Source organism: Lonchura striata, chromosome 5 (genome assembly GCF_046129695.1).
Source record: "Lonchura striata isolate bLonStr1 chromosome 5, bLonStr1.mat, whole genome shotgun sequence".
Taxonomy (NCBI): Eukaryota; Metazoa; Chordata; class Aves; order Passeriformes; family Estrildidae; genus Lonchura; species Lonchura striata.
In genome coordinates, this window is record NC_134607.1 from 2335106 (window position 1) to 2355835 (window position 20730).

At 48.9% G+C, this 20730-nt stretch overlaps 1 protein-coding gene across 1 annotated transcript; it reads left to right on the forward strand.

Moving 5' to 3' along the window:
• Positions 1-1425: 1425 nt before the first annotated feature.
• Positions 1426-9034, forward strand: LOC144246247 (uncharacterized). The gene is made up of 6 exons (XM_077783103.1): positions 1426-1453; positions 1485-1675; positions 2442-2546; positions 2942-3066; positions 4208-4364; positions 5029-9034. The coding sequence occupies exons 1-5, from the start codon at positions 1426-1428 to the stop codon at positions 4281-4283; spliced, it is 525 nt and encodes a 174-aa protein (XP_077639229.1). The 3' UTR covers positions 4284-4364; positions 5029-9034.
• Positions 9035-20730: the final 11696 nt, after the last annotated feature.

Here is a 20730-nt window from a genome sequence, read left to right on the forward strand (position 1 = left end):
GAAATAATAAAAATACAATTATACATCAATATCCATTACAAATCCGAATGTGAATATAAATATGAAAAATACAAAAATAAAGCCTATTGAAATGCAGTTTAAGAGGAAAGGTTTGTTCTTTCGGTTCCTGTGGGGTCAGAGGCAGGTTTTTGTTCCGTTCTTTCCCGCGCGGATGCTTTGGGGCATTCGCTGCTGACGGCGCAGTGCTGCCGCCTTGTGGACACAGGGCGGTACTGCAGCCCCGCCGCCGCCTCTTGGGAGTGGCTTGGCGCGGACTCGCTTGAAAAGTGCTGCCGCCTTGTGGACACAGGGCGGTACTGCAGCCTCGCCGCCGCCTCTTGGGAGCGGCTTGGCGCGGACTCGCTTGAACAGTGCTGCCGCCTTGTGGACACAGGGCGGTACTGCAGCCTCGCCGCCCGCGGCCGCCCTCTTGGGAATAGCGAGGCGCGGACTCGCTTGAAAAGTGCTGCCGCCTTGTGGACACAGGGCGGTACTGCAGCCTCGCCGCCGCCTCTTGGGAGCGGCTTGGCGCGGACTCGCTTGAAAAGTGCTGCCGCCTTGTGGACACAGGGCGGTACTGCAGCCCCACCGCCCGCGGCCGCCCTCTTGGGAATAGCGAGGCGCGGACTCGCTTGACCTTCTCGAGAGGGCGCAAAAGAAGGACGCGAACATCCAGGAGCCGTGTCTGTCGGCTGCTCTGCTTGAACACCACCCTGACGCCGGCGTGGCCCGGCGGGATTTTCGGCGGCGGTTCCAGTGCCGTGCACACGGGCTGTGCGCTCAGTGGCTCCACGGGCGGTCGGATTTCGAGCAGGCGCCGACAGGCATCGGCCGATTCGCCGCTCTCTGCCCGGCTCCTGCAGCGGCCGCCATCCTGGGCGCGGCCCCTGCCTCAGCGCCCGTCCCGTCCCCTCCCGTGCTGTCCCACCGCCTCCCTGCCGTACAGCTAGAAATAAACGAAACCAACGTAGAAATATATCTAGGTTAAAAAGAAAGGGCTTTTGGGGCGGGGAGGGCGTTATTTGGTTCGAGGCAGGGCCTTTTAGTTTCTGTGCGGGGTTTTTTGGGCCGTTTATTTCTAAGGATTTTTTTCCAAGGGGCTCCATCGCCGCCGCTCTTTTCCGCCCGCCTCCCCTCCGGGCGAGCGGCGCCCCGGCGGTGGCGGGCGGCAGTGCTGCCGCCTTGTGGACACAGAGTGGTACTGCAGCCCCCAGCCAGCGCCCCGCCCCTCGCCGCTGGGTGCCGGGGCGGGCGGGCGAGGGGCGGGAGCGAGCGGCGGGCGGGGCGGGGTCGGTGAGTGCGGGGCGGGAGCGAGCGGCGGGCGGGGCGGGGTCGGTGAGTGCGGGGCGGGAGCGAGCGGCGGGCGGGGCGGGGTCGGTGAGTGCGGGGCGGGCTGAGGCGGCTCCGCGGCGGCGCCGGACGAGGATGGCGGCGGCGAGCGCGGCCGGGGCCGGTGCCGGCGGGCGGCGGAGGCGCGGTCGCAGCGCTCCCGGGCCGGGGCCGGGCGGTGTCGGGGCAGGGCTGCGCCCCTTTCCCGGCCCCGCGCCCCTCTCCGGACGCCGGGAGCGGCCGCGGGCCGGAAAATGCCGCCGGGGCGGCGGAGCGGGGCCCTGGCTCTGCCCGCCCCTCCTGCCGCCCTCCTTGGAATGGTCTGGGGCACGATGGGGTTACGGAGGTAGGAGTCATTATTTTGTTGTTGTTGATCTAAGCCGGAGCCGCGCCGGTGCGAGCCGTGCGGAGCCGAGCGGAGCTTTGGCCGGGCCGGCGGGCGGGGGAGGCGGCGCGGGCGGGGCCGGTGCCGGCCGGTGCCGCCGCTCCGTCCGCTCCGGGCGCGGGGCTCGGGCGCCGCCGGGGCCCCCCGGGCCCGGTGCCGGCCCCGCCGGGCCGGGGGCAGCGGGCGGGGGTCTGCCGGCGCGGCGCCGCCTCTGCTGCCGGAGGAGCCGCTTTCCTGCCGGAGCCGGGAGCGCCCGGGGCCGGGAGCGCGGCTCCGCATCTTCCAGCCTCCCTCGCTGCGCTGCTTTTGAGGCGCTCCTGAGGAATTCATTGGGTCCTTTTCTTTTGTTCGGAGTCGGTGTGTGAGAAGGGTCACGGTGTGCTTCTTGGTTGTTACGGTTCTTGGTTCAGGTGCTGTGACAAGGGTTTTTTTGGATTGAGTTTGGTGTTGGATTTTTTTTTTGTGTGTGTGTGTGTGTGTGTGTGTGCAATATGTTGGATTTTTTGTTTTGATTTATTTGATAGGGGCATTCTATATATATCCAAATAAGGGGCTCTGCCTTCCTGCTTTTCCTGTAGTTCTCCTTCCTGGTTTCACCTGGCCTGGAAGGATGGGCATGGCCTGTATTTATCATATGAAAGTGGTGTTACTAAGTCTGTCCTGAAGTTCTGATTACAGACACTCATTTTCTGCCAGAAAACATTTTCTTTTCGTTCTTTTCACCCAGGATGGCTCTTTGTGGTCTCAGACAGTGCTCCCTGGGAGGAAGGGCAGCCTTTGCTTCGCCTGCACAGCTCAGGTGGATGTGACAGAACTGGTGTGGCCTGACAAGGTATGAGCAGCTGTCTGTGCACTGGAGCGCCTTGAAACCTTTCTCTGTGAGGTTTTGGACACGTTTCTCTTTGGGATTTCTTGTGACACAGCACCCAGGTATCCCTTCCTTTGTATAAAGTCCAGTGGTAAAGGATTGAATGACTGACAGTGGGGCCTGGGATAAAAATGGTTCTGTTAAAATTAGGCTAAGAGTTAGGCAATAAGAAAAATGAGCTTCCCTTTAGTGTCTGAAATAGTTAGGAATAAAAATGCTGGAAAAGGGCACTTTTATATTTGTATTGGTGTCCCCTCTCATGGATAAAACCCCATAGTGAGCAATCACAGCGGAAGTGTGAAAGCTGGGATCGTTTGACTTCCACAGTGGACTTATGCTCTTTTCCTCCTCTCTTTCAGGCTAGGAAAATCATTAAGCTCCTCCCGTCTTTGCCAGAAGCTTCAGTGTTTAAGCAGCCAAAGCCAAGAGGCTTCAGCACCAGGGGTGTGCATTGGAGGGCTCCTGGTCCTGCCCATGCCGTGGGGTAAGTCAGAGGGACGCAGGGTTCCCCTTTTCCTCTCTGCTGGGATTAACTGCCTCGGGAATGCCATTTCTGACAGCCCGGCCCTACCCCTGTGTGCTGGGAAAGGGCAGCAGGGAAGGGGCAAATGCCAGAGTTCCCTGGGGATGCTGGAGTTGTGGTGTTTGGCTGTGCCCAGGGGGGCAGGCTGGGCATTGTTGTGCACCCAAGGACTGGTCTGGGGCTCGGAGCCCGGGGAGCCGAGCTCTCGGTGCATTCCCAGCTCTGCCAGCTGCTGCAGGGCTGGGTGACAGCCTCTGCTGGGGCTGGGGCAGGAGCTGCAGGGGAGGGCTGGCAGGATTTGGGAGCAGAGGGAGGAAAATGAGGAACGGTGCTGGCAGTGCCCAGCCTGTGCTGGCGTCAGCGCAGCCGTGCAGGGCGCCGGGATCTGGGTTCAGCTCCAGCTCTCCTGGGGTTCAGGGTGCAGGGGCAGAGGGACTGGGTTTATCTGTGGCTTTCCAGGCCAGCAGGAACAAGGGGAATGTGGGGCCAGAGCTGTGTCCCATCGGGCTGCGCTTCCCTCTGAGCACAGAGTCTGGGCTGAGGTGAGATTGCTGCGAGTGCCCCGTGAGCAATGCAGGGAACTCGGAATTGCATCCGCTGCTGGGAACGCTGCCTGAGCTCTGCTCAGGCTGTGTCTGTGAGGAGTGGGATTTGGGCTGCAGAGCTGCTGCTGGGCACAAAAAAGGGAGTAAATCCTCTCCAGGGACGTGCAGTGAAGGACAGTGCTGCAGGGAAGGGGAGTATTTACAAACTCTATCAGTATTTCTCCCAAAACTGGGAGAAATGGGGTGGAGCAGAGATGGGGCGGTTTGGTTTTGTCTGGGCCGGTTATTCCTTGTGCAATGTTTTAAATCTGTTGTAGGATTTACTCTCCAGTATCTTTCTAACAAAAGCTGACAGAAATTTAGGTTCAGGGTTAGAAGTTGGGTCCATTCCCTGCGAAACCTTGCCCGGGCTGGAGGACTGGGGTGATGGCTGCTCTCCAAAGGTTACCTATGAAGACTGTGTCAGATTTCCCTCAGTGCTGGGCGGGACAGGTGAGGTTTGGATCAGGAATTCTGCAAACAAGGCCTGTGTGATGTTGGTTTATTGTGTTTTTCAGGGAGCCAGGGCTGGCACAAGGACTCATGCAGGTGCTGCTCTGGCACCGGAGCTGTTGCCCTGTGGAGCCATTTTAAAGGTGTGATTATGGAACAATTTGGAGGCTGTTTCTGGAATTCCGTTTGTAGCTGGATCTCGCTCCGAGTGCAGCAGTCCAGGTGAGGGTTCTGACCTCTCCAGACTTGTGCTCACCTTGGTACAGCCTGGGGCTGGAGCAGTTTTCCAGGGAAGTGGAGATGGCTGAGGACTGGTGCTCTGGGAAGCAGGGACCTGCTGGGATTTGCATTTGCAAAGCTGACGTGAAGTTTGTAAAAGCAGCCCGAAATTCTAATTCCTGCGGTTTCTGGGGAGGAGGTGCAGGTCACCCCGAGAGCGAGATCAGAACTCGTTTGTGGCGAGGAGTCTGAAGGTGCCACAGCTGGAGGAGCTGTGTGCTCGAGGCAGTCCCAGCCCCGGAGGGAGGCTGACGGGCTCTGCTCACGGCTGTCCCCAGCTGTCCCCAGCCCGCTGCTCAGCCCTGGAGCTGCTCTGGATCCGGGCTGTCCGTGCTGGAGCGCCCTGCTCCCCGCAGGGCCCTGCCCTGACCCACGCAGAGAGAGCCCTGCCGGCCAGAGTTTCCTTTTTTCATGTTTTATCACTGTGCAGTTTGCAGGGAAGGGCCGGGGCTGCTCTTGGGCCGGGGGCACTCGGGGCTCAGGCAAACCCAGCCCCGGCGCGTGGGGGTTCACAGAGCGAGCAGCTGCCGGGGCTCAGGAGCGCTCACGGCTCTTTGTTCCGAGGCAGCCGGAATTTCTGACCCCGGCCTTTATTTGGCTTTTCCAGCCCAGCGCCTTCGCTCGGCTCCGCTGCACCGAGGGGACTTTTGCTCAGCGCCTCCTGTCAGAAGGTGCAAACTCTCCGTTCAGCCCACACAGCCCCAGCCCTGCCCTGCCAGCCCTTCCCCATCGTGCCCACGCGGTTTCTCTCTCGCTCAGCCGGGGCAGGCTCTCACTGACAGCCACAGAAACAGAAGGGATTGCCTTTTATTTCATTCTTTTCCTGCTTAATGCCCGCGTCTGGTACTTGTGCATCAATCCCAGCTTCTCCCGAGGCTGCAGATCAAATCCTTCAGTGTCCGTGGAGTTTCTGGTTTTCCCATTCCCACGTCTCCCCTCTCTCTCTGTTTAAAAACAAAAATTATTAATGGATTTGTTAAGCATTTGTTGCATATATTAACATAAAGAAGGTGTTATCATTAGTAGTAGTATTATTATAATAATATAATTTAAATGTATAATTTTGTTATAATATTTTAAAATTATTGTGTTAAATTTTATTTATTGTTATATTAATTATTCTTATTTTTGATGTTTCTTAAAGTTGTACACTTTTGTAAGTAGATTTTGTGTGATTACATAAATTTATACAATTTATTAAATTTTTATATTTATGTTTGCGTGTTAATAAAAGTAAATTTATTGTTGGTTTTTTGTAAAACTGCGTATTTAATATTTTTATATTTGTTAAAAAGTTATTTAGTGTAAGGGATGTAGAATTAGATTGTTTATTTAGATAATATTTTAATTTATTTAATTATTTTAGTCTTGTTGAAGTAATAGGTGGTATAAAATGTGATCCTACCATTTTTATTTTAAGTTTCAAGGTTTAAAATTACTTTTATATTTTGATTACTACTGATGGATAAATGACTTTTGTTTTAAATTGGTAACTATTTTTATATTAAGAGTTAATAATGTAAGGGCTATTTATATTTGTAATGTTTTTTATTGGTATATTAAGTAAGTAGGTAAAGAATGGATTTTTTTGAGTAGTGCTAGATAAATACAAAGTATTTAAACTTGAAACTTTAGTTAAAGTTACTTAAATGTTTGTTTTAGGTTGGTTAATTGGTAAAGTGATATAATTAAAAGTAAATAAAGTAAATAGAGTAGAAGTATAATATTTGATAGAATTTTATAATTTCTAAGTTATTAAACAAGAATTTTATAATATTGATTTTTATATTTATAAAGAAACTTAAAGTTTCTATATTTTGGTGGGTGTAGTACAAGATGTCAGGTGTAAGTTGAAATTCTTGCGTAATCTACGTTTGTATTTACATAGTGTAATTTATCTGTGCATTTACATTGGTGTTTTATTTGTGGAGTGGTGAGTGTGGTTTTTGTGTGATCTGGTTTTATGTTCCTTATTGAAATTTACTTGGGTTTTTGTACTTGTTGAGATACAAGTAAACTTTATGTTTTGATATGAGAAATAAGTATTGTTAAGTTTTGTTTTATAAAATTGTATAGAGATTTGAAAGATAATGATATAAGTTGTTTTAATTTTTCAGTTATAAGCATGAAGAAATATAAGAGTAAAATAATGTATGTAGTAAAGAAGAAATTTATAATAATTTGGAATTACTTAGATAATATCTATAATTAGTAACATAGGTGAAATTATATCATTAGTAAGTATTAAAAGATTGTACATTATTTTAGAGTTTATAACAGTTGATAAATGTTAAATTAGTAGTAAGTTAAATAATTATGTGTGGATAATGATTTTTATGTTTATTTTAAAAATAAGTTTATTTGTTATATTGATAAACTTAAATTGTTAAGTTAAAATTATTTGAATTTTATTTTTGATGTAGAAAATATTTGGGTTTCTTGTTAATTATTTTATTTAGGTAGAGTTAGGATTAGGTTATAGTTTAAATTTTAATTGGTGAATAATACTTAATATATTTTTATATAATGTTTTTAAAAATAGTAGTTAAGAGTAAAAATGTTAGGATTAAAGATTAATTACATTATTTAATAATTGAATTTTTTAGACGTGTTTTTAGAATGGATTTGAATATAGTAAACTTTTTTTTAAAGATTTGAAAGTGGTTATGGACAGGATTGTGAGTTTGGATTTGGATATTGAGAGTGTGAAGGTGGAGGAAATGTATGAGAGACTGATTACTTAGTGTGAAACTTAGAAAAAGAAATTAATGTTGTAGTTGAGTTTTATATTGAAGTGATTTTGTAGTAATAACTGAGGAAAGTGATCAGATTAACAGTTTGGAGGAGGTTTTTAATGAAATATATTTTTTTAGTCTTGAAAAATATTTAAAATTATGAGATAACATTAGGTTAAATTATAGAGTTAGTGTAGAGATTAGTTAGAGAGTTAACTTGTTTTAAGAGCTGTATAAGTAGAGAATAAAAAAGTAGGAATTAGAAATTTTTTGTGTTTTTTAGATCATTATATAAAGAGGCAATAAAGTATATGAAAGTTGGTTGTAAATATTATATTTAATAAATATTGTTTATTATAAAAATTAATATATTTATATTATATAATTAGTATATTAGTAGTAAGTTAAGAAGTTAGGATAACTTTTAAAAAATATTTATATATTAAGCAAATAGAGTAAAAATTTTTAAATAGTATCATATTAATAATAATTGCTATTTTTTGGTGTTACTTGTAAAAGATAAAAAGAGTAGAGATTGTAATGAAGAACAGAATTTTTGATGAAATTGATGATATAATACACTGTATTATTTTTTTACTTCTGAATAGGTGTTTGTTAGTGTTTTAGTTGTTTTAATTGGAGTTGTTTTATTTTTTTAAGAAAATTAACCATATACTGCATAGTTTAGAGAAGTGATTTTTAATAAAATTTAGGATAAGTTATATTAAATAACATTAAATTTAGACTGAATGAATTTTGATAGTAAGGAATAATAAAGTTAATTTTAATAGATAAAAAGAAACTTAATGTATTTATTTAAATGTATTGACATTTAAGTTTGATTTTATTAACACTTAACATATTGAATGTTATTATTTATAAATATTGAAGGTTTTTTAAGTCTTATGGTTTTGGAGAAATTTTAGCTTGTTGAGTTATGATTATTACTTATATCTTTACAGAGTGGTTTTATTTATTGGGAGATATGCTTCTTAGTAAAAGATTTTTATTTATGTTACATTTCAAATGGTACTAATTTGTGTAGTGGGTTTTTTGTTAATGTAGGATATTGATTAGATTGTTTTATATTTTTTGTGGGCTCTGACAAATATTTATCTATACGATTAGGCTTTTCTATATTTGAAGTATGTTGTGATGGTTTTTGTTGTTTTTTTAAGAGTTTTTGATTTAGAATTTGAACAGCATTTGGCGTTTGGAGGAAATAAAGTTGGGGGTTTTTTGGATACAGTTGAGTTGTATCTTTAATGTTAGTAAGGACTACTTTTGGTACGTTATTTTGAATTTTTTGTTTGGTTATGGGGAGGGTCTCCTGTTAGATGTGGAAGCCTGAGACTGGCACAAGGACTTTTTGTCTAATGCTTGATGAGTCTGTTTTATGGGGAGGAGGTGTTATTTTAAGTTTTATAAAATACACTGAGAATTAGTTAAAATCATGGAAGAAACATTATGGTAATTAAAGGGTGCTATGTTTGAAGAGCTATAAATCTTTTTAAATAGCTGCTTGACGTAAGGTGACCTTAATCTCCTTTTTCTGCCCCAGAAAGCATCAGGCACGTCCGCATCAATGGCACCACCTCTGCCCACTGCTCCTGTTCCACCCGACCAAAAGCAAGAGCAAAAGTTGGTTGGGCTTTCAGAACTTGAAATAACTTTGAAGAAAAATAAATCCCATTTTCCCCTGTGTTTCTTCCTTTCAGGTGCTGCACTCACCTCTGCAGACACGCACTGAGCTCTCGCTGCAGGAACCCGTCAGGCCTCGGTGGCTGTGAGTTCATGTTCTTCTCCCTGGGGAAGAGGAGAAGAATGTGATTAGATAATTAAATAATTAATTAAATAATTGCTGAGGAATTGCAGAAATGTTTTCTGGAGCCTTTCCCCTTTGGTGCCCCTGTGCTGTGTGGGACGAGGGCAGAGGAGCCTCAGGCTGGAAAGGGGCAGGAGAAAGGCAAAGGGACCCCCCGGTGTCCCCAGGGCACCGTGGGGACAGAACGGACACTGCGCGGGCACGGGGAGGTGAGGAGTGACAGTCTGGGCCAAAATCCCAGCTCACCCCAGGGAAATAAGTGAGGGACATTTTGGAGGGGAAAGCTGAGGTCACGAGTTCACCCAGCCCAGCCACGTTGTGTTTGCACAAAGCAGCACCAGAGGTGAAGGTCAATCCTGAGCCAACCCTGCTCAGCCTCTAAGTCCCAGAATAAATCCTACAAGCTGTCCACTGAGGGACTAAAAATACATAAAAGAGAACCAAGAGCATTCCGAGAGCAAACCAGAAGGTTCCTGGGAATTCCATTGCAGTGTTGTCACAGCCTTTTTGACAGAGCTGTAAGATTTTTATTTCAATGCTGCGTTTTTCTGCTGGGATCATTCACTCCGTGGGCTGTGGGGATTTTTCGGGTTTGAACTCCCTCCCGGTGGCCCTGACACTGCTCAGGAGCTGGAGGAAGAGCAGAGCCAGTGCTCCTGGCAGGGGCAGGGAGTTTTCCCCCACAGCAGATCCAGCAGCTGCCCTCCAGCCTGGCCAGGAGGGATCTGCTTTGGCTCCTGCAGGGACAGAACGTGTTCAGCTGCTCCAGGTGACATTCCAGCAGCCTCATCTCCCATCCAGCCTGGCCAGGAGGGATCTGCTTTGGCTCCTGCAGGGACAGAACATGTTCAGCTGCTCCAGGTGACATTCCAGCAGCCTCATCTCCCATCCCTGTTCTCACCCCTCCTTCTCTCAGCTCCCACCCCACCAGCTGTGCCGAGGGAATTTGTCCCACCAGCAGCAGGGGAAGGACAAGAGCTCCCACCCTGGCACTTGGATTGTCCCTCTGGGGGATGCTGCCAGTTGGGATTTAGATCATTCCATACATTTGGCTGCTGAAATTTCCCAGCCCAGGGGCTTTAGCACAAAGATTGTTCTCTGCATGGTGCCTGGATTTGGGGATCAGTATCAGCTTTGCTAGTTCAGGTGAATTATACCCACAGCCCCAGGTTCCCTGCTGAATTCCTGCTGGAATAACCTGACGGTGCCTCGTGGAGATTGGAAATTCCCATGCAGAGCTGCCACTTTAGCACCAGCTGTGTCAGGAACCAGCAGAGGTTCCAGGGAAGCTCAGTGGGATCAGGACAAGGACAGGTCTCTATTCCACAGAACTTGCTATTTAAAACCCTCATCCCCCAGCCCCAGGAATGTGTCTGGGGTCACTTGACAGAGTTCCCTGGAATTCAGCTGATTTCACTCCCTGGAGCTCAGGCTCCAGCTGATGTTTTAAAGCAGGACAAGGCAGTAGCTGGATGAGCTCCCGGCCTGTGCTGAGGCAGAACATCTCTCCTGCAGAAGCTCAGCTCCTTTCAGAGGCTCGGCAGTGGCCTCTGCATGTCCTTTTCCCTTAGGAAAGGGATGCACATCCCTGCCTGCAGCACACCTCCAGTGGGACCCACCTGTGAGAGTTTTCCATCCCTTCTGCACCTCCAGCTGGCTCCCTGGAAATCTCCCAACATCATCACACTCGAACCTCTGATTCCAAGGCATCTCCGAGGCTCTTGCTTGGCATTTAGTACCTGTGAAGGAAGATTGCCTTGGCTCAAATGCTGCTGGTGAATGATGGGCTCAGGCTGGAAAAGAGCAGCGCCCGGAGTTCCCCCGGGTGGGTGGAGGGTCTCAGGCCCCTGGGCTGGGTTTGGTGAGTTTTTCTCAGCTCAGCAGTGTGAACACTCCAGATGCCCCTGGGGACACTGCTGGGCAGCTCTGTTCTAGCAGGACTGCACGCCTGTGCTCCCAGAGCTTCAGTTCAGAGCTCATCTCAAAGAAAGGTGGCTGAAGAGATTTTTGTTTCATACTCATCACTGTTTTTCTCTTCTGCTTTTTGTTTCACTTTAAACAGTTTGAAAACCACAAGGAGGTAAGCCAAGGGCCTCCTGTGGCACCGGATTCTGTATTTGCCACTTTGCTGAAGGGAGCCTGGGAGAGAGGAAGCAGCACCTTCCTGGAAGATGGTGTTCAGACAAAGTGGAGAGGCTTGGCTTCCCGGCTCCCACCTGAGCAGCTTTTGCTGGGAGTAAAGCACGTGCTGCTGTGCCCGAAATCCACAGTGGAGAACTTCAGCAGATAATACTGTAGTTATCCTTGGTTTACTTTATGGCACAAGTTACAAATGACTCGGCTGCTAAAACTTAGGTTCCAGTGGTGCAGCTCTTTTTCCTCTACTTGGCTCCGAGGGTATGCAGCACCGTACAAAACTGCACCTGATTTGTAAACAAATGTCATTTGTTCTGATTATTGAAGCCAGGCTTTATTCAGTCGAGTCCCGGCTGTGTGCTGCCCCAGGTCCTTGGTACAAATAGGGTACGGGGGGTGGGGGAACCAGAACTGCACATTCCTTGTGATATGGATGGGATTTGGGGGGGGCTACAGGAAAAGGAGATGCAAAACGAGGGAATTGCTTTTACATGTAACTATTCTTGTCCTAAAGGAGCCATCAGCTCTGTCCCCAGAGCTGAGTTACGAGTGTGTGTTGAAAGAGCCGCAAGCCTTTAGGGGCTGCAGTTTGTGTGCCCTGGAATGAGGTGCCCTGAGGAAATGTGTGAGCCGGAGGGAGCCGGGGCCGGGCGGAGGGAGCCGAGCTGTGGGAGTGGGCGAATGGAGGCGGGAGCGGGCGGGAATAGCCGAGCGTGGCCGAAAGGGCCCGAGGAGCCGAGCGGAGCCGAGCGGCTCCGAGTTCAGCCGAGGCGAGCCGAGCTTAGCCGAAGAGGCGAATCGAGCCGAATGCAACCGGCAGTAGCCGAGCTTAGCCGAAAGTAGCCGAAACCGACCGAGGAGCCGAGTCCAGCCGAACCGAGCCGAGTCCAGCCGAACGGAGCCGAGCTCCGCCGATCTCAGCAGCCCGGGCGGGGCGGGGCGCCGGGGCGGAGCCGGGGCGCCGGGAGGATCCCTCCTGTCCCTCTCTCCCGCTCCATCCTCCTGCCCGTATTCCCCTCGGTTATCTCTCTTTCTCCCGTTTCCGTGTCCCCCCCAAACCCGGCTCCTTCCTGTCCTGTCCCTGCCCCGCTGCTCCGTTCCATTCCCTGTCTCTCCCTCCTCTCTTCCTGTCCCCTTCGCTTCTTTCCCCCGCAGCCGGGGGCTCGGGGCGCCGGAGAATAAAGCCCCGAGGGCCGGAGCCGGCGCCCCCCGGGCCTTGCGGGAGTCCCCGCACGGGGCCGGAGCTCTCGGCGGATCCCCCGCGCCGCTCGGACCCCGCCCCGGCGCTGCCGGACCCGCGGCTCCGCCGGCGCCGCGCTGCGAGCGGCCCCCGCTCCGTGCCGGGCCGGCCGTGCCGCGTCCCCGCCGCCTCTGCCGCTCCCTCTTTCTGCCCCCGGCCCGCGACAGCGAGGCGGGGCAGCAGCTTCGAGCCTCCTGGGGGCTGCCCCCCTTCCTTGCTGCGGCGGAGTCCCTTTCTGGGGGGATGGAGGTGTGGGAAGGGCTGGAAGGGAGCGCTGGGCTGCTGTTCGGGGCAGTTGGACTCGTCCTGTGCCTTCTTCGGGGGTCAGGAAAAGGGGCCGAAGACTCGGGGCTCTGATGTCATTTGGGGCACCCCAAGGTCCCTAGGAGAGGGACGCACACTGCGGTGGGGGAGCGGGTGGGTGGCGAATGAGGGGGGGTCACGCTGGGTGCCGTCCCGCAGAGGGACCCAAAGCTGCCCCAAAATTCACAGGGAGGGGTGTGTGTGGAATACTAAAACCTGGCAAGTGTTTCGTTTTCACAGCTATTGGTAAAGAATAGGAAGCTATGGCTGAACTCATTTGGAAAGAAGCCATCTCTCTATCCATTCATTTGTACCCATGAACGTAGGAAACTGACTGGGGATGGGCAGTAGTTCTGAAAATCATGCCCTAGCCTTTTTCTCTGGGAACGAACCAAGCAAGTGCCCTGAAACCAGCGGAGCAGCTGCAGGGGCTGAAGGGAACAGAAAGGGCTCCCCGGCACCTTTTGCCTCCGTTCTCTGCCATTCCCCAAAAGGCGTCGCAGTCCTGGAAGAGGCGTTTGTCATCCAGCCTGCCAAAATGAAGACCTGTCAAATCCTAGCTCTGCCTTTTGTTTAACGCGTTCTTACTTCCTATTTATGTCATCACAGAAAGCAAGGAAAGAAGAAATGTGACTGGTTCCCACTATTGCTTCGTGCAGGCATTTTTAAAGGCTGCTGTACTTCTATCCTCTTTTTCCACTCCAAGGTTGACTTTTCCCCTCCTTTTCCGAGGTCTGCTGCTGTGGGTGTCTCAAGGAGGGCTGGGTTCCTCGGCAGGGGTCTTAGGAGTTGCTGCTGATTCTGCTTTTTGCGAAGGTGCTACCAAAAGGACAGTTTTCTCCAGGGGAATGTTTTCTCTCACTGACCATCAATGCACGTATGTGTTTTAATCGTGTAACCGGATGGATTAAGAAAAGCCGACACCCGTAGCAGATTTCTGTTGGATCTGTGTCTGTGAGAAGTGGGCTGTGTGCTGGAGACGGAGAGACGCTGTTGGAGGGTGGCAACAGCGGCAGGTGTGAGCTGTGAGGATGAGGAGGGCTCAGAGCAGCCCCAGGTGTGAGCTGTGAGGATGAGGAGGGCTCAGAGCAGCCCCAGGTGTGAGCTGTGAGGATGAGGAGGAGGGGGCGGCTCCTCCTGGGGCTGATTTAGGGGGTTTTCCTCACATAACTTTTGCATGGAGCTGCTGGAGGAGAGGAGTTTATGGGGGGCTCCCGGGGCTGTCTCCTGGAAGGACGGTGAGTGCTTTGGACAGGGTCCGGGGGATCGCTTGGATACATGGAGCATGGCCCAAAGGAGGAGCCGAGGGAAAAAAACCAGTGCCGAGAAGCAGCAGCCAAGCAGGTGAGCCGGTGTGCCTTTGTAGCAGGGACTTTTCTCCTTTCCTTTTTAAACTTCGTCATCCTGAGGTTGACTTGGAGGGGGCTGCCCTGTTGTTCCTCCTTTTAAGGGGTTGGGGTTGAGGTAAAGTTCTCCCTTTTGCCATCATTTGAGGCAAGCCGCTCCTTTTCTGCTCTTCTAGGGGACGCAGTTGAAGGGGAGCGCACATTTCTGTGCCCTCGTTGGAGTGAGGTGAGCGCCGGAGCGTGGCGTCAGTGTCGGGGCTCCAGAGGAAGGGAGCTGCAGCCGTGACAGCGCTGGCAGGGCGGGGATCGGGCTGTGCCGCTGCATTCGGGGCGCTTCTTCTGCCCCCGGCCCGGCAGCGAAGGGTGCGGCGCGGAGCCCTGCCGGCAGTGCCGGGGCTGGCCGGGGCGGAAGGGGAGCTGGGCGCGGCTGGGCTGCCGCGGGCCCGCCGGAGCCGCGCCGGTGCGAGCCGTGCGGAGCCGAGCGGAGCTTTGGCCGGGCCGGCGGGCGGGGGAGGCGGCGCGGGCGCCGCGCCGGTGCCGGCCGGTGCCGCCGCTCCGTCCGCTCCGGGCGCGGGGCTCGGGCGCCGCCGGGGCCCCCCGGGCCCGGTGCCGGCCCCGCCGGGCCGGGGGCAGCGGGCGGGGGTCTGCCGGCGCGGCGCCGCCTCTGCTGCCGGAGGAGCCGCTTTCCTGCCGGAGCCGGGAGCGCCCGGGGCCGGGAGCGCGGCTCCGCATCTTCCAGCCTCCCTCGCTGCGCTGCTTTTGAGGCGCTCCTGGGGAATTCATTGGGTCCTTTTCTTTTGTTCGGAGTCGGTGTGTGAGAAGGGTCATGGTGTGCTTGTTGGTTGTTACGGTTCTTGGTTCAGGTGCTCTGACAAGGGTTTTTTTGGTTTGAGTTTGTTGTTGGATTTTTTTTTTTTTTTGTGCGATATGTTGGATTTTTTGTTTTGGTTATTTTTATATTATAAAAATATAACTGTAGTTATTTTCGTAAAGGAGATGTTTTTTTAAGGTTTATGATGGTTTTTATGGGTCATAGCATGAAGTACAAGGTTGTTTTTTAATTAGGTTGTGGTGACTTTTATTAGCATGCGTATGTAGTGTTGGTATTGGTGGGTTTGAGATAGTGTCCTGTAGTTAGTTAGTGATGGTTTTTTTTAATGTTAATAATTGCTTTTATGTTAATTCTCTTATAGTGGTTTTATTAATTTGGTTTGTTTAATTGTCGTGTACGTTTTATTGTTACCGGTAATTTGGGAGTTATTGTTTATGGTTACATTTATCTTTTGGTGACATGTTTATTTCTAGGTTGTATTTGTATTTTGATGGTTTGAGGCATTACGGGTTTATTGAGTTAGGAATAATTTTTTTTTTTGTGGTTAATTGAGGTTTATTTATTTGGGTTTTTGTTTCAGTTTGATATATTTGTTGGTTGCTTTTTATTAGTTTTTTTTTTTTTTAGGAACTTGTGTATTTATACGGTGGATTTTTTTAGGTAGTTATTGGGTGCTTATCTTTTTATTGTCTAGTGGTTTCGATTTTTGTTAATCTCCTTTATTAGTTTGGTTTTTAAAGCTAATTTAGCAGAATACTGCTTACTCCTTGAGTTAGTGTGGAGGTATGGTTTTAATTTTTAGCAGCTTTCAGGATCTGTTGTATGGTTTGAAGTTTAGTAAGTTGGTTGGACTTCTTTTTCTAGTGGGTTTTGTGATTTGTTTCGTGGGCTTCTATAGGACTGTTTTTTATTTTTGTTTCATTTTTGTGATGTGTCTCACTAACAACTGTTAGTGAAAAGAGTGTAGTGTGGGGTTTTTTTTTGCTGGTAGTTGGTTCTATGGTGGTGTATTTTTAGTTTCTGTTGTTTGTTTTTGGGTTTCTTTTGTTAAAGTTTTTATTTTGGGGTTAATTTGTAATTATTTTTAAGGCTTTAGGGTGATTGAGTTTTTTTTTTATATGGATGTCCTGTATGATAACAGTTAATTTATTTGCTTTATGTGGCCTTGATGGCAGGGTAGAGGACATTTTTGTATGGAATGTTTTTTTAAATCATAGTACTAAAATAATACCATGGTAAGAGGGGCTGTGTTTCATTGTTTGTTTCTGAGGCGGTTTGGCATTTTCTTAGAGGTTGGGGTTTTTTTGTTGGCTCGTGGAGCCATTCTGACTGTTTTTGATGATATTGGTCAGAATTTGATGTTTCTTTTGTTATTTTATTATTAGGAATTGGATCTTTTCAGTAGGCTTTTTGATTTTGCTTTTTTTTTTTTTCCTGTGGTGTAATAGTATTTTAGAAGAATTTGGATTATTTTAAAAAATATTTTTGTTATACTTTTCATCTAATGTTGTTGGATTATTACAGATGTTTTGGAGTTTTATTTTTTTAAGTTTTACTTGGATGAATTTATGCTGGATGGTGGGACTGTGTTTTTATTTTTGGGGCAGTTGGTTGTAGGTGTATTGTATGTTTTTTAAGTGAAGGTAAGTTGAGGTTTGTATTTGGTTGTTAGAGGAATGGAGAAAAATGTTTTGGTAATGTTAACAGTGGTGTGTTATTTTGTGGTTTTTGATTTATAATAAGTCTGGTACAGTAGTGTTTAATGGTGGAGTTCTTTAAGGTATAATAGTTTATAGTTAATTCTTATTGGTTTTAGATTTGCGTGTAGGTTAGAGGAGGTTCTGGAAGGGCGAGTGTGTTTTGTAGATGAGTTTTAGTGTTTCAGTTTATAGAGCATTTTTTGGATGGGAGTTACAGTATTTTGAGTTGTTTGGTGTCGCTGGTGATGTATTGTTGAGGTGGTAAGGAGGATTTGTTGGGTTTTTTTTAAAGAAGGTTTGTTGTAGACAGTTTTAGATAGTTGTGGTGGGTTGCTTAATTGTTTTTTGTTTTTTAGCTTTTTACTAGTTATTTGAAATACGTTAGAGTTTTTTGGGTTTATTGAAATACTTGATTTTGAGGAAGTTCCTGTTTAGAATGTATGGGGTTTTTTTGGCTTAAAATAAAAATTTTATATTTTAGTTTTAGTGAGGTTTATTTTTTTTCTTTCCTTACTGCTATATTTTGTGATATTTGTGTTATGTTATTAATAGGAATTGCTTTACTTTTATATGTTGAAATGAGGGTAGTGTGTATTGCATACTGGTGTTCATAAAGGTTTAATATTTTTATGGTTCTGATGTGTTAGGTTAATGAATTTATGAAGTTTACAATAATTTTTTTGGCTTTATATTGATACAGGCAGGGTTTTCTTAGTTTTAAGGATTTGTTTGGCATAGATTTTAGATGTCTTATTGAGGGGATAGGACAGGGTGTCTCTGTTAATCTCTTTGGCAATTTGGATACTGGGTAAATAAAATTAATATTTTGGTAGAATGTTTGGGTTTTGTTAGTTTATTTTTTTATGGATTTGTGTGCCTGCAGCTGTAGTGTCTCTGCTGCAAGTCTCAGTATCCATTCATGTTTGTGTGCGTTAGGCAGTCCACTCGTGTACCAGCGAGTCCCCCCTGCAAGCGGCCGCAGAGCCGCTCCTTCGCTCTCCTGGGAATTCGGGGAGCGGCACACGGCTCTGCGACGAAGCCTTGATCTTTGTCACTTGGAGCTGGCACCAGGGAGCCTCAGGAGCGGCCGAGGAGTTGCTGTGAGTCGGGGAACTACTAGTGAGGGGGACCAGGGTCCACTCGAGTTTTGGGAACGCCGCCTCACCTCGCCTGCTCTTCAGCCAGGCAGACCCTGCCAGGAGCGCGTGGGCGAAGCGTGCGGCCCGAGGAGCCCGGCGTTCTCAGGAGAATAATGGTGAGCAGAGAACTGCTGGGTTGTGGCTGCTGTGCGGCTGAGATCGTGCAGTGATGTTTGGTGTTCTCGATTGCAGCTGAGCACGGGACCACAGCCCGGTGACCAAAGGACATTCCCCGCAGGCGAGGCAGCCTCCATTGGCACGCGACGTGGATTCTCATCCCCAGATGCCAGAGAGATAAGTGGAGGGCTAAGGCCCACAGAGGGGGTGAAAGCAGGTGCTGGGAGGGCCTTTAGGATCAGCTTTGGGGGCAGGGATGTGCAAGAAGTGTCTCCTAAGGCCAGCTAAAGGGAAAGTGTCTGTTTTGATCTCAGTGCTGAGGTGCTCAGGGCAGAGCAGTTCTGGTGTGTGTCCTGTCACTTGTCTCTGGTGCCCTCTGTGTTCTTTGGGTCTCTCAGTCCTTTCTTCTCCTCAAAAGCTCTCTCTCCCTGTCCTGTGTCACGGGTGTCTGCACATACTTGTCCCACAGCTGCTCTGCCCTGCTGCATAGCCTGTAATAGCACAAGTCCTGGGGACTTGAAATTTGTAATGCAGGGTGTAGTTGGGCTCTAGATTGGATTAGGAGATTGACATAACATGTTTGGTGCTGTTAAGTTGTCCTGCAGCTGTTTGACACTAGTCCTAACTTCCTTTCAGATGCTGACAGTTCAGATCTGTGGCAGAGAGTCCCAGTCCTGGGGGAGGGTGTTGCCCTGAACAGGTCAGTCATTGTTTGCATTTGCAGGGGCAGCCTAAATGGTGACTGTGTTACAGCAGTGTTCTTTGCCTTTATTTTTAGGAGGTCCAGGCAGATAGCAGCAGTCAAGGCCAAGTGTCCAAGGTGAGCAGTGGACAGAAACAGTTGTTTCTGATCAGATCTCAGTTTTTGGTGCAACTCTAAGCATTTATTCTTGATTTTGTGCTTTAGGGAGTGCGCATACCTCTGTCTCCAACTGGCTGATGGACCGGGTTTCATGCATGTGTGATCTTGGAGGAAGCATTACAGGACCCTGTGATGGAGCCTTCCAATCCTGCATTTCAAGGTCCCATCCTGGTAGGCCTGAGGAATGGCCGAGGTGTTGCGGTGAGTCGGGGAGGAATGAGATTCCACTCGTGTTTCAGCAATGCCATGTCATCTTGTCTCCACCGAACCTAGGTGTCCCCTGCGATGACGGTGTCAGAATCCAAGCACACCCAAAGTGTGAGGGCCAAGAACCCGGGCATTCTGAGGAGGATGGTGAGTAGCAGAATTACCAGGTTTTGGCCCATTTGCTGTTAAGACTGTGCACTGATGTTTAGTTTTCTTTCCCTTGGCAGACCAAGAGGTGACAGCTGGAACTTACCAGACAGGGAGACGGCGTTCTTCTGCACCCAACAGGGATTTGCATCCCCAGATGTGTGCAAGATAAGTGGAGGGTTACGACCCACAGAGGGGGTGATAAGCAGGGTGCCAGGTTGGGACTCCCCAGGAGGGGTTTTTGAGTCAGTTTGGAATTGGGGATGTCCAGGAAGTGTCTCCTTAGGCCACATAAAGGCAAAAAGTGTCTGTTTTGATCTTAGTGCTGAGGCATGCAGGGCAGAGCAAGTTCTGGTGTGTGTCCTGTCACGTGTATCTGATGCCCTCTGTGTTGTTTGGTTCTCTTGGTCATTGCAGATATTCTTCTCCTCAAAAGCTCTCTCTCCCTGTCCTGTGTCACAGGTGTCTGCACATAATACTCCCACAGCTGCTCTGCCCTGCTGCATAGCCTGTAATAGCACATGTCCTGGGGACTTGAAATTTGTAATGCAGGGTGTAGTTGGGCTCTAGATTGGATTAGGAGATTGACATAACATGTTTGGTGCTGTTAAGTTGTCCTCCAGGTGTTTGACACTAGTCCTAACTTCCTTTCAGATGCAGACAGATCAGATCTGTGGCAGAGAGTCCCAGTCCTGGGTGAGGGTGTTGCTATGAGCAGGTCAGTCATTGTTTGCATTTGCAGGGGCAGCCTAAATGGTGACCATGTTACAGCAGTGTTCTTTGCCTTTATTTTTAGGAGGTCCAGGCAGATAGCAGCAGTCAAAGCCCTGTGTGCCCAGTAAGCAGTGGACAAAAGCAGATGTTTTTGTTCAGATTTCAGTTTTTGGTGGAACTCTAAGCATCCATTTTTGTTTGTGTGCTTTAGGGAATCCACTCGAAGTATGCCCAGCCCCAGTCACCAACAGCTCATGGCCTGGATTTCCTGTGTTTGTGAGCCCTCTAAAAATAATGAAGAACTCTGAGGTGAAGCCTTGAAATTTTGTATTTCAAGATGGCATCCAGGTAGCCTTTGGCAATGGCTGAGGAGTTGTGGTGAGACGCCGAGGTAGGGAGGGGGAGCCAAGGTCCACTCGTGTTTCAGCAATGCCGAGTCACTTTGTCTCCTCTTAACCCAGGCAGACCCTGCGATGACAGTGGCAGCCTCTGAGCCTGGCCGAAGTGTGGGGCCCGAGCATTCTCAGGAGAATGGTGAGTAGCAGGATTGCTGGGTTTTGTCCATTGTGCAGCTGAGATCGTGCAGTGATGTTTGGTGTTCTCAATTGTAGCTGAGCATGGGACCACAGCCCAGTGACCAAAGGACATTCCCCGCAGGCGAGGCAGCCTCCATTGGCACGCGACGTGGATTCTCATCCCCAGATGCCAGAGAGATAAGTGGAGGGCTAAGGCCCACAGAGGGGGTGAAAGCGGGGTGCTGGGAGGGCCTTTAGGATCAGCTTTGGGGGCAGGGATGTGCAGGAAGTGTCCCCTTAGGCCAGCTAAAGGGAAAGTGTCTGTTTTGATCTCAGTGCTGAGGCGCTCAGGGCAGAGCAGTTCTGGTGTGTGTCCTGTCACTTGTCTCTGGTGCACCCTGTGTTTTTTGGTCTCTTGGTCCTTTCTTTTCCTCAAAAGCTCTCTCTCCCTGTCCTGTGTCACGGGTGTCTGCACGTATTTATCCCGGAGC

Bases quoted from the DNA above. Each gene is read 5' to 3' on its own strand.
- LOC144246247 (XM_077783103.1), top strand. From the start codon at position 1,426: ATGGCGGCGGCGAGCGCGGCCGGGGCCG. The intron at 1,454-1,484 runs GTGCCGGCGGGC...GCGCGGTCGCAG, and splicing joins GGCGAGCGCGGCCGGGGCCG to CGCTCCCGGGCCGGGGCCGG. The intron at 2,547-2,941 runs GTATGAGCAGCT...CCTCTCTTTCAG, and splicing joins AACTGGTGTGGCCTGACAAG to GCTAGGAAAATCATTAAGCT.